Source organism: Spermophilus citellus, assembly GCF_964194105.1.
Source record: "Spermophilus citellus genome assembly, chromosome: 14".
Lineage (NCBI taxonomy): Eukaryota > Metazoa > Chordata > Mammalia > Rodentia > Sciuridae > Spermophilus > Spermophilus citellus.
The window spans coordinates 69,010,219-69,022,226 of NC_138194.1; the positions used below are offsets into that span (position 1 = coordinate 69,010,219).

Sequence of the window (12,008 nt, forward strand, 5' to 3'; positions counted from 1 at the left end):
TCACTCCTCCTGGGCTGGTGGAACTCGGCCCTCGCTGCTTGGTTGGGTCTGATTGTTGGCCCCATCCTCATGATCTGTGTCTTGCTAATGATTGCTCCTTGTGGCCTCAGATTTATCCAAAAGCGCATCAGCAAAGTCTCACGGGTGGCGGTCAATTAGATGCTCCTTCACCCCTACAGCCGTCTTCCCAATGAGCCCCCAACTCCCGACCTTCTCTAGACGACGCCCTCCTACCAGAATAAAAGTAGCCAGATGAGACCGGGCACCCTATAACATCAAAGAGGTTGGGATGTCGGTGGGCAGCTTTCCCTTCCCATCCCATGGTGGCCATGGGCGGAGACTTTTCACCTGGCTGAAGAGACCTGGCCCTTAAACTCAGCCCCTAAACTCCAATCGGCAAATCGCTAATGGTAGTAACAATTTAGTTGGCCTAGGCCTTCCTACCTCCAATGACTTACGTAGGTATTATTGTCGCCTGGAGCTTCCGGGACTTCCCGGGTCCTCACCCTTTCCCAAACCAGTGAACCAAAACTCTTTTTGGTGCCTTATCCTTTTTTTTTTTTTTTATTTATTTTTTTATTGGATGTTCACAACATTACAAAACTCATGACAAATCATATTTCATAGATTAGAATCAATTGGGTTATGAACTCCCATTTTTACCCCAAATACAGATTGCAGAATCACATCGGCTAGGTTCCTGGCCTTGTGCGCCCTTTTCTGCTTTACAAGGGGGTCCTAACTTTTCCTTCCAAGAACCAAAATAAGAAGTGAAGAGTTTGTGAAAATAAAGCTTCTTGAATATTCGGTTTCAGCAATACAAGAGTATTGACTGGGGTGAGATTTTGCTGTTAGCCACAGAGATAAATGACAGATTCCAATTCATGTGCAAATGTAAGGATTGCCAACGCGGTTGTTTTCCTCGAGAACTTTAAATAGGTTATTTCCTTCTCTGTTTTATTGAGCTAACTCTTCAGCTATTCATCCTAGGAGTATTTCCTGCATCAAGTAGCTTACTGTTTTATTCATCCACATTTGAGGGCACTTCTCCCTTTTAACGAGGCTACTTCAGTTAATTACTTTTCTCTTTCTTCTGTTTCATATATATAATAATCAAAGCCTACGAGGGTCCATTCTGCCTAAGAGGTTGGTTTTTATTACTCTGTTTAAAAAGAGCCTCCTTCATTTAACTACTCTCCAGTACATTTTGAATTGTTCAATCACCAAGAGGCAGTGAATTTATTTCCCCTAGAAAGATATTTTTGGCTCTAGAAGAGAAATGAATTCAAAACAATCATTTTCTCAGGAAAAAAGCAGTAAAGATTGATGTTAAACTTAAGATGTCATCCCCCATCTTATAATGGACTAAATTTTACTAAAAGCCTTTCTGAATGTTTTCTATTGTATTTTTAAAAGATCAGTGTAATATTCTGAAAAGAATTAAATTTATAAATGTCAATGAGGCATTAGTATTTGTAATCATTTAAGAAAATCAAACTGTACTGTCTCATTGGGAACATGCATATTTTTTCAATATAATTTGAAAATTTTTAAATCTCAGCAATTTTTTGCTTTATAGCTTGCTTACCAACCTTTTCAGAGAGTTAGTAGGCCTTTAATGAATGAATGTAGACTCAAAAGTAACTTATTTTTTATTTTTCATTATTTGGAATTGAACCCAATGTGTAATACATACTAAGCTACATTGCCAGCCTTTAAATTTTTCTTTTTTTCTTTCTTTCTTTTTTTTTTTTTTAATTCTGAGGCAGTCTCATTAAGTTGCCCAGGCTGGCCTTGAACTTATGAGCCTCCTGCCTCAGCCTCCTGAGTAGCTGGAAGTACAGGTGTGTACCACCATACCCACCTAAAGTTATTTTTACTTTGAGAAAAAGGGAAAACAGAAAACAAAAACAACACAGGGGCTTGAGAGTTTCTTTCACACTCTGGCTTCCACCTAAGGCTAACGGAATTTCCACTTGGCACAATGGAAGTATCTGGAAGAGACTCTGGATTCTTTCTAGAGAAAACTCTAGAGCCTGCTTAAGATCCTCTGCACTGTATCGAAGATCCCTTCAAGATCCTGACTTCAGGATGTAGCTTTTATGACAAATCCAAAAGCTTCCATTTAGGGGAAGGAAGAAATAAAACATTACAGACAGAGTAGAGAGTTACACAGTGCTCAGTTTCCAAAGATGGCTTCTCATTGGGAAAATGGCTTGATTTCTAAAGACCCAGAGACTCCCACCTGGCCATCCTGACTGTGGAGCACCAGAAGCCAGAGGAGCTCACTTTAGCAGGGTGGACTCCACCATGGGGACCAGACCTGAGCCTGGGGACTCAGGGGTGCGGTCTGGTCTCCCCAGTGTTGGCTCACAGTGGGAACTTAAAGAGAACAAGGACACAGAGGACAGCACTTACCATTTCTGGACTCTCAGCAGCCAGTTTTACCATATTCTCTGAGATCATCTTTTTCAAGCAGCTACTCAGCAGAAAAGCCTATAAAATCCAGAAATAAAAACACTCTATTAAAGAGATTTTCATTTTCTTCCTTCCCTTGCTAGTGCCACGGAGCAGATTTTGAACTCTGCTTAAAATCCAATAGCATGTTTTCAAGAATTTAGATTTCTTCATTAACTTGCAGAAATTTGCATAAAATTGCAATTAGCTAACAAAACAAACAAACAAACAAAACTCTATAAATTCCCTCAACTATATAGATATATTTATGGTAAATTTTAAGGACAGCTAAAAATGGGCCCAATCTCATTACTAATATTTAAAAAATTCCTTTCTTACATATTTTCTATTGTTTTGCAAGCAGATCATGTTCTATGAGCATTACATTATGTAAACTACTTACTATCATAATCAAATAAACTGATGATATTTAATTGTATCCATCATTATTGAGAGACTTGTTATGAAGCATAAAGAGTAACCTGATTGAAAGAATATACAGGAACCTTATTACTTTTACTGAAATTTTTAAAGTGAGTTGTTTTTCTTCACTCTCATTTTAAAAATTTTTATCACTCATTTGCAAGGCAGGTAGCTGTCCCCTGATCATTTGTGGTTTAATCATTCTTACTGCTGAGACACTCACCACTGAGTGAGAATTACACAGTGCTCAGTTTCCAAAGATGGCTTCTCATTGGAAAATGGCTTGACTTTTAAAGAAGAGAAGTCAAGCCATTTGTACTTCTTGCTACCCAAAGGCGGGGACTTCCTAGTTCCAGGATCTTCACCTTTCTTGTCCTGCTCTTATTTCTTGGTTTGCTGTTTCTCTTTTGCCCCCTACGAAGGTCTGAGACTACTGAAACTCATAGCTTGGGGCTCTAGGACCTCAGCACTGGGTTGTACTCAGGGATAATCATTGTGTTGGAGAGGATGATGGAGAGGAGGGAGGGGACAGAGAGAAACCCAGGCCAAGGTGGCAGCCAAAGTGGAAAGGCCTTGGAGGACAGAACACAGATGGCAGAATTAGGCAGAGATGGGTGGCATGCAGGTAACTCTGCACTGTCTCGCAGGGCTACGGAGCACAAGATTGAAATGTACTTAAGGGGAAAAGGTGGAAAAGAGGAGAAATGTGACATGCAGACACAAAGTTTGACTTGCTAGCTTGGCTAAGAACTAGCCCCGTTTATCTGCACATATTCGTGATGCACACAAAGCCAGAGTATGAAATAGTCAACAATTAACTCCTGAACTGGTGCAGCCAGGGGGAAATTTTAGGATGCTTCAAGATACAGACTGATTCCACTTTCCACCCCATGTGCACAAATATGTTGGCTAGGACTCTACTATAAACCAAGTCAGGTTTATTCAACACAAAGACCTGAGCTTTTGCTAGGCAGTGGTGTACACCTGTAATCCCAGCTATTTGAAGGTGAGGCAGAAGGATCGCAAGTTCAAGGCCAGCTTTGGTAACTTAGTGAGATCCTGTCTTGTAATAAAAAATGAAAAGGGCTGAGGATGCTGTTCAGTGGTATAGAGCTTCCCTGGCATGTGCAAAGCCCTAGATTTGATCCCCAAATAAATCCAACTGCAAATAAATAAATAAATGAAACTAAGCTTTTGTTTAAAGAAATAAAAAAGATTTGGGCCCAAGGCTTTGTTTGTATTTACAAGGCACACAAGTCATATTCTGGCTGTGGTAAAAGTACATCAATAAAACTCACACTCCCAGGAAATAAGATCTTACTAGGAATCCTTTAAAAGAATGTTTATTGCACCACTCTGTAGTAGCGAAAACTCATTTGCTACTGTTTAGATTAAAAGGCCATCATAAAATTTAACTGCACTTAGCATTCTAAAGGGGTGGATAGGGGGTTGGTTTCACTGCCAAAAATCTCTCTGAGTTTGCAAGTGACTGCAAATCTTATCTCAGCAAACCATCCTACTATTTCCCTAAGATGTTTCATAGTTAAGATGAACCTAAAGGACCCATGTCTTCAACCTAGGATTGCGGTTCAGTACTCTATTTTTCAGAGGGCCTTGATGTCTGACAACTGTACTGGAAGTGGAGGGTTGGAAGAGGGCTTTGTTTACCGGAAATCAAAATGTTCTACAGAACTTAGTGGGACTCAAGTTAAACATAATGTCAATGCAAATGCTATTTTGATTCCATTTTAGAGATCCTGTATTTTTGAATCTAATTTGAAATAGTGTAAGTTAGTTTAGTAGCTCAGTAAAAATTTTTCAATTGGATTTGGTGTTTTAAAAATTAGCTTTTTTTGCAGGATGTGGGGGTGCCCACCTATAATCCCAGCAGCTTGAGAGGCTGAGGCAGGAGGATTGCAAGTTCAAAGCCAGCCTCAACAACTTAACGAGGCCCTAAGCAACTCAGTGAGACTCCATCCCTGGGTTCCAGGCCCAGTACAAAAAAAAAAAAGCCTTTTATCTGCTTAGATAAGGCCAAGGAAATGATAAAGATTCCAAATCATCTATTTTCAATATTCCTATTAAGTGAGATAATAAAATCTATATTGTCTAAGCCAGGGATCAGCAAAAAAAAAAAAAAAAAAAAATCTAACTCATCACCTGTTTTTGTAAATAAAGTCTTGTTAGAACCCAACCAGGCCCATTTGCTTATATATCATCTGTGGCTGCTGTTGATAGAGCTCAGTAGTTGCAATAGAGACCGTGAACCTCAGATCCTAAAACATTCCCCATCTAGACCTTTAAAAACTAGTTTACTCACCCCATGGCTCAGCCAGTTAGTTGAGTCTCTGTTACTTGGGCAACTGTTAAGATTTGGATCTTAAATGTCCCCCTAAAATGCATGTGTTAAAGGCCTGGTCCCCAGCTCATGGCACTAATGGATGGTGGTGGAAATGTTAGGGGGTGGGTCCTAGTTAGAGAAAGTTAGATCATTGGAGGCACGTCCTTAAAAAATATATTGGGATCTGGGTCACTACATTTTCCTCTTTTTGCTCCCTGACCACCATCGGGTAAAGAGCTTCGCTCCACCATGTGCTCCCTACTGTGATGTTCTGCTTCACTCCAGGCCCAAAGCAATAGGGTCAAGAGACTATGGACTACAGCCTCTGAAACCATGAGCCAGAATAAACCTTTCCTCCTTTAAGTATATTTGTCTCAGGTATTTTGTCACAGGGAAGGAAAGCTAGCCCAATAACTAAATTCATTTCTAATTGATACGAAGGCCATAGTGATTGACAAAATTAAGCAAAACAGAACCCAAAGAAAAGAAGAGATATTACAATCCAAAAAGAACGTGCATAGCACACTCGAGTCCCCTGCTCTTGTTGGGTTACGGTAATATGCTTTGTCCACCTCAACCAGCAGGACAGCATTCCAGCACAAAGGGTTATCATGCTCTGCCCTGAGAACTCACCTGTTTGGTGTAAATAACAAACCACTGCCAGCGACTCTCCTCGCTGTACTGAAATCTGAGCTCTAAGTTCTGATTGAGAATTCGCTGGGGTCCATCTGTATCCCGCAGAGTTCCCTAGAGACAGAGGAAAAGATAGTATTTGATTTTCAATAGAAATCTAAGTGCCTATTTTTGTGCTAGGCAAAATATCAAAATAAGATTGTCCCTACATCCAAGAAATTACTAGTAATTGAGAAGCCAGGAAGGTAAATCACCACAGCATGATATGGTAAATGTGATCAGGGAAGTAAACACAGCTCTAGGAAAGGAAACAGAATGAGCACCTGGCTCAGGCTAGGAGGGCAAAGAAAGGCCCTTGGGAGGGAGGGGCATCTGAGCAGAAGCAGGAGCTGTTCTAGTTTGTTGTGGTGGGGTTTTTTGGTGGGGGAGGGGGACTTTTTTTTTTTTTTTAAGGAGAGGAAAGTGAGGGGTGAATTCTGTTTGAAGAAATACAAATGCAAATCCCCTGAGGCCTGAGGGAACCTGGTGTGTTGGAGATGCTGTGAGAGATGGTGTGTAGCACAGGCTCCAAACTCACAGTCGGCTGGGAGAGGTGGGGTAGGGCCAGATCCTAAAATCCTGGCAGGGAACATCTACAATTTTTGACTACATAGCAAAATTTGACTCTGACTCTTTCTCCTAGTAAAAGTGTCTCATATTTTTTGGGAAAAGCATCCTCCTTCCACAGTAGGCTATCAAGGTGGGATTTTCAGAGAGTGACATATGACCCAAGTTTAGGCCAATTGGACAAATGTTCTCTGTGGCCCTATTTGATTCAAAGTCAAGAGATCCAAGCAGCAGATCCTGGTTAAACTCCTGTTTCCTAGAAACCTACTTTGGTTCTTGACTCTCTTGAGCCTCAGTTTCAGTTTTTTGAATCTGTAGGTTGCTCCACATCCTTCTAAGCCATGCGTCCCCTCCTTGGCTGGAGTCTGCTGTGTTGGTTTCTGTTGCTTGCCACTAACAAACCATAATTCTTACATGCTTTAGACACTACTCGTTAAGGATTTTAGACTTTATCCTGAGACAACAGACATCAAAGGATTTTAAAAGCTGGATAATTCCACTGGATTGATATTGTAGATATATATTGGTCTAACAGCACCGGTGTAAAAACATAAATTGAGCAACAGCTCTTTGCAGACAATGAACAATACATAATTCCATGATTTCCCCCAGCTTACTCACTAGAGGAGTTTCCAAGATGTAGCAAGGAAAGGGACCCCAAACAGAGCCCAGAGGGCTCGCTGAGTTGAGAAGAAAGAGAAATTTTCGAAGCAGTTGAGGTAAGAATTCACAGGGCAGAATACCCTGAACTACAGAGAGCTCCTCTCAACTCTGCCTGAGTAGTGATCTGAGCAACCCCGCCAAAAAGCAGCAGACTGAACAATTCTAGGAGCTGGCAAACAGGCTGGGCGGAGTTTGTATTCCCATCAACCAAGTACAGAGGCCGTACTAGGCAAGATGCTGGGCAGAGTCCTAGGGAGGTAGCTAGTGAGTAAAGGGTTAAATTAGCCCTAGACTAAAGATGATCCTGGACCTCCATTAAGTGTAACAGCAAGCCTCCAAAGAGTCAAAACAGTCTCAATGTTCTGCATTACAAAGCAAAGTCTAATATTTTTAAAGGAATACAAGAAAATCCCTCATTCAACAATGTGAAATTCACGTTTAGCATACCACAAAATACCTGGCATGCAAAACAGGTGAGAAACCAATCACTAAAAACAAACTCAGAAGTGACAGAGATGATGGAGTTAGTAGGCAAAAATATTAAAAGTTATATCCAGGTGTCCCTTAACAATGGAACTATGTTCTGAAAAATGTTCTTGTTAAGCATTTCTGTCATTGTGTAAAGATCACATAAACCTAGATAGGACAGGTCAATCACTTGATGTGACAGTTATGTGGGGGAGAGAGGGATTTAACCCTGGCCTTGGGCATGCTATGCAAATGCTCCACCCACATCGATCACTCAATGTGGCCTCTTGATGCAATCAAGGAATGTATAAAGCCACTATAAGTGCACCGTGGCCTGCTGTTTTATAGTAAACTTTTTCTTAGTAAGTAGAAGGACTACACTCTAATGATATAAGGTATAAGAATTAAATGAGCCAGAAACATAGTCTTTTATTATTACTATTGATTATGTATTGTACATAATTGTGTCGGCTACATTTTTTATATAACCAGCAGTACAGTTGGTCACACCAATACCACCAGAGACAATGTGGTATGGCATTATAGCAGCTACAACATCCCTAAGCAAAGGGAATTTTTCAGCTCCATTATCATCTTATAGGACACCACTGTATATGCAATCTGTCATTGTTCAAAACATCATTATGCAATGCATGACTATATTTAAAATATGCTCCACACACTGAAGAATTTATAGAAAATCATAAGCATGTTGAGGAGGAAAATGGAAGATTTTTTCAAAAAAAGATCCAAATGGAACTTCTAGAGATGAAAAGTATAATATTAGAAGTAAAAACATACTGGACAGGATAAACAGCACATTATGACACTAGAGGAGAAAAGATCAGTGACTTGGAGACATACCAATAGTGAGTGCCCAAGTTGAAGCACAAAGAGAAGAAAGACTGAAATAAAGAAAACCACAATGAGATATCACTTTGGACCCATTAGGCTGGCTATAATTTTAAACATCAGATAATGATTAGTATTGACAAGAATGTGAGAGGATTAGAACCCTCAACCACTACTGGTGGGAACTAAAATGGTACAACTAATGTGAACCACAGGCTGGCAGTTCCTCAAAGTTAAATGCAGAATTACCATTTGATCCAATAATTTCACTCCTAGGTTTATATTCAAGAGAAATGAAAACACATGCCCACCCAAAGCTGGTACACAAATGTGCATAACAGCTTAATTCATTACAGCCAAATATAGAAATGGATGATGACTAGACGAATAAAACGTGGTATATCCATTCATACAGTGGAATATTATTCGGTCATAAAAAAGAATAGGGTACTCATACATATTATAATAAATATGAACATTGGAAACATTATGCTTAGTAAAAAACTAGTCACAGGGTGGTGACAGCTAAAGGGTATGTGGCTTCTTTTTGACACAATAAAAGTGTTCTGAAATGACCATGGTGATACCTGCACAACTGTGAATATGCTGAATACCATCGAATTGTATATTTCATGTGGATGAATTGTATGGTACATAAATTACATCTTAGTAAGACTGTTAAAAGGAAAGAAAGCGATTGTGTTGTTCTGGTGGAGGAACAGACATATAGACCAGCGGAACAGAACAGAAAACTCAGAAGGAGGCCCACACAAATGGGCCTTAGTAATTTTTGACAAGGATGCAAAAGCCATTGCATTTAGGACAGACAGGCTTGTCAACAAGCAGACGTGGAGCAACGCAACTTCCAGAGGCAAGAAAGGGAGACATCTGTCTCATACCCTATACCAAAACCAACTCAAAATTACTTATATAGAGACTTCTATGTAAAACCTATAACTATAAAACTTTAAGAAAAGAAACAACAGAAAAAAAGCTTCATGATCTAGGGTCTGTCAAAGAGGTCTTAGGCTTGAAACCAAAAGCATAATCCATAAAAGAAAAAAAATGGATGCATTGCATTTCACCAATATGAAAAACTTTTGCTCTACCAAAGACCCTGCTATGTAGTTTTTCAAAACTACAGAGAGAGATAAAAACATTTGCAAATCAGATGGCCAGCAAAGGACTAGCATCTAGTATCCATAAGGCATTCTCAAGCCTCAACAGTTAAAAAAGCAGATAATCTTTGACTGGCGTGTAGCCCAGTGGTAGAGCACTTGTCTAGCATGGGTGAGGCCTTGGGTTCCATCTCCAATATCACAAAAGAAAAAAAGAAAGAAAGAGAAAAGAGAATTAAACAACCCAATTAGAAAATAGACAAAAGAAATGTTAAGAAGCATTTTACTGAAGAAGATAAACAGATGGCAGATAAGCCTGCAAGACACTCAATATCATTAGCTATGAGCAAAATGAAAATTAAAACCACAATTAGATACCATTACTGTTTTAGTCAGCTTCCTCACTGTAACTAAAAGACCCAACCAGAACATTATAGAGGAGGAAGTTTATTTAAGGGCTCTTGATTGCAGAGGTCTCAGTCCATATACAGCCAGTTCCATCATAGAGGAAGAGTAGGGCAGAGGGAAGCAGCTCACATGATGATCAGAAAGCACAGAAAGACATTCCACTCTCCAGATACAAAATATATACCCCAAAGTCATGCCCCCAATGAACCACTTCCTCCAGCCACCCCCTACCACTTCAGTTTCCACTCAGTTAATCCTGATTAGGGGATTAATTCACAGATTGGGTGAAGACTTTCACAACCCAATGGTTTCTCCTCTGAACCTTCTTGCATTGTCTTACTCATGAGGTTTCAGGGGACACCACATCTAAACCATAATAATTACATACCTACCAGAATGACTAAAATAAAAAAAATAGTGATACCACCAATTATTGGTGAAGATGCAAAGAAACTGGATCACTCCTATTGCTGATGGGAATGTAAGACGATACAGCCGCCCTCAAAAGCAGCCTGGCAGTTTCTTAAAACCTAAACATGTGGGGCTGGGGATGTGGCTCAAGCGGTAGCACATTCCGCTGGCATGCGTGCGGCCCGGGTTCAATCCTCAGCACCACATACAAACAAAGATGTTGTGTCCACCGAAAACTAAAAAAATAAATATTAAAAATTCTCTCTCTCTCTCTCTCTCTCTCTCTCTCTCTCTCTCTCTCTCTCTCTCTCCCCCCATTCTCTCTTAAAAAAAAAAAAAAAAACCCTAAACATGTAATTAACAATCAACCCAGCCATTGCACTCCTGGGCATTTATTCCAGAGAAATGAAGACTTGAGCTCAGATAAAAGCTGATTCATGAATATTACAACAGCTATATTCATAAGAGCTAAAAACTGAAAACAACCCTAAGTCCTTCAAAGGGATAGTTAACTGCACTTTAGTACATCCATAGCATGGACTATTGTTCAGCGATACAAAGAATATATTGTACCATCGATAAATACAACAACTTGGATAGATTTCCAAAGAATTATGCTGTGAAAAAAAAAGAAAAAAGAAAAGCCAATCCCTAAAGGAACTGACAGGTATAGACCATTCCACCCAACAGCCAAAGACACTCTAAGTGCATAAGGAACATTTACCAAGATAGATCCAATTGGAGGCTACAAAACAAGTTTCCCATAACTTTAAAAGAACTGAACTCATACAATGTATTTTCTTTGACTCCAAAGGAGAAAGAGTGAGGAAAAGAGAAGGGTTAGGATGCTATGCCATCCACCCACGTGGGGAATATGGAGACCAAGCTGTGAGGGTGGAGAGAAGGGACATCTTTGAGGGATGGCAAGGGAACAGACTGAGCAGGTCTCCATCGGAGACATCCCTGGTTGGCAGTCAGCGAGTGGGTGGTGGTGGAGGCCCCATTTGTCAACACAGAGAACACAGGAGGCCCAAGAGCAGCACAGGGTTGAGAGCAAAGGACAAGTCTGCTCCTGGGGAAAGGCTGAGTTTGTGATGTCATTGAGACGTCTGGAGAAGGTGGCCAGGGGCCATGGGAAACGCCAGGGATCTGGTAGTTGATTTCTGCAGAGAAAAAAAAAATACTAGAAATGGAACCCCAGAAAAAATGAGCCTTTCAGCAAGGCTCAGAGGAAGTGACCCACAACAAGAGCAGAAGGAAAGGAGATTGTGAAGAGGAAGAAATGGTTGACGTGTCAAGAGCCAAAGAGAGGTCAAGGTTGAGGGAGCTAATTGCTCTAGAAGCTCCTCTTCTGCCAATTTGTCTTCTGCATAAAGATGATAATCCCAGTTAGCTCACTGAGTACTGGTTAGAATTTAATTAAGTAACAGATGTGGCCGAGGCCAGCACAGGACCTGGTACCAAGTAGGCACTCCATACATCTGATCAGAAAGGTTTGCATTCAAGAAGATAGCAATGTAAGCAGGCTGCCATGGCTCCTCCACAAGGGCTCTGCTGGTCAGCATCCAGTTTCTTGCCAGCACTGAGCACACAGAAAGTACTCATCACTTCTGTTATAACTTCTGTTG

At 40.4% G+C, this 12,008-nt stretch overlaps 1 protein-coding gene across 4 annotated transcripts in view; it reads right to left on the reverse strand.

Moving 5' to 3' along the window:
- SNX31 (sorting nexin 31) overlaps positions 1 to 12,008 on the reverse strand; it is a 60,166-nt gene that overhangs the window by 9,633 nt on the left and 38,525 nt on the right. For all 4 annotated transcript variants that reach the window (XM_081266151.1, XM_081266150.1, XM_081266149.1 and 1 more), the window contains 2 exons: positions 5,855 to 5,968; positions 2,419 to 2,496 (listed from right to left, as the gene is read on the reverse strand). In XM_081266151.1, the coding sequence (XP_081122277.1) occupies positions 2,419 to 2,496; positions 5,855 to 5,968 (192 nt within the window). The remainder of the gene's footprint in view (positions 1 to 2,418; positions 2,497 to 5,854; positions 5,969 to 12,008) is intronic.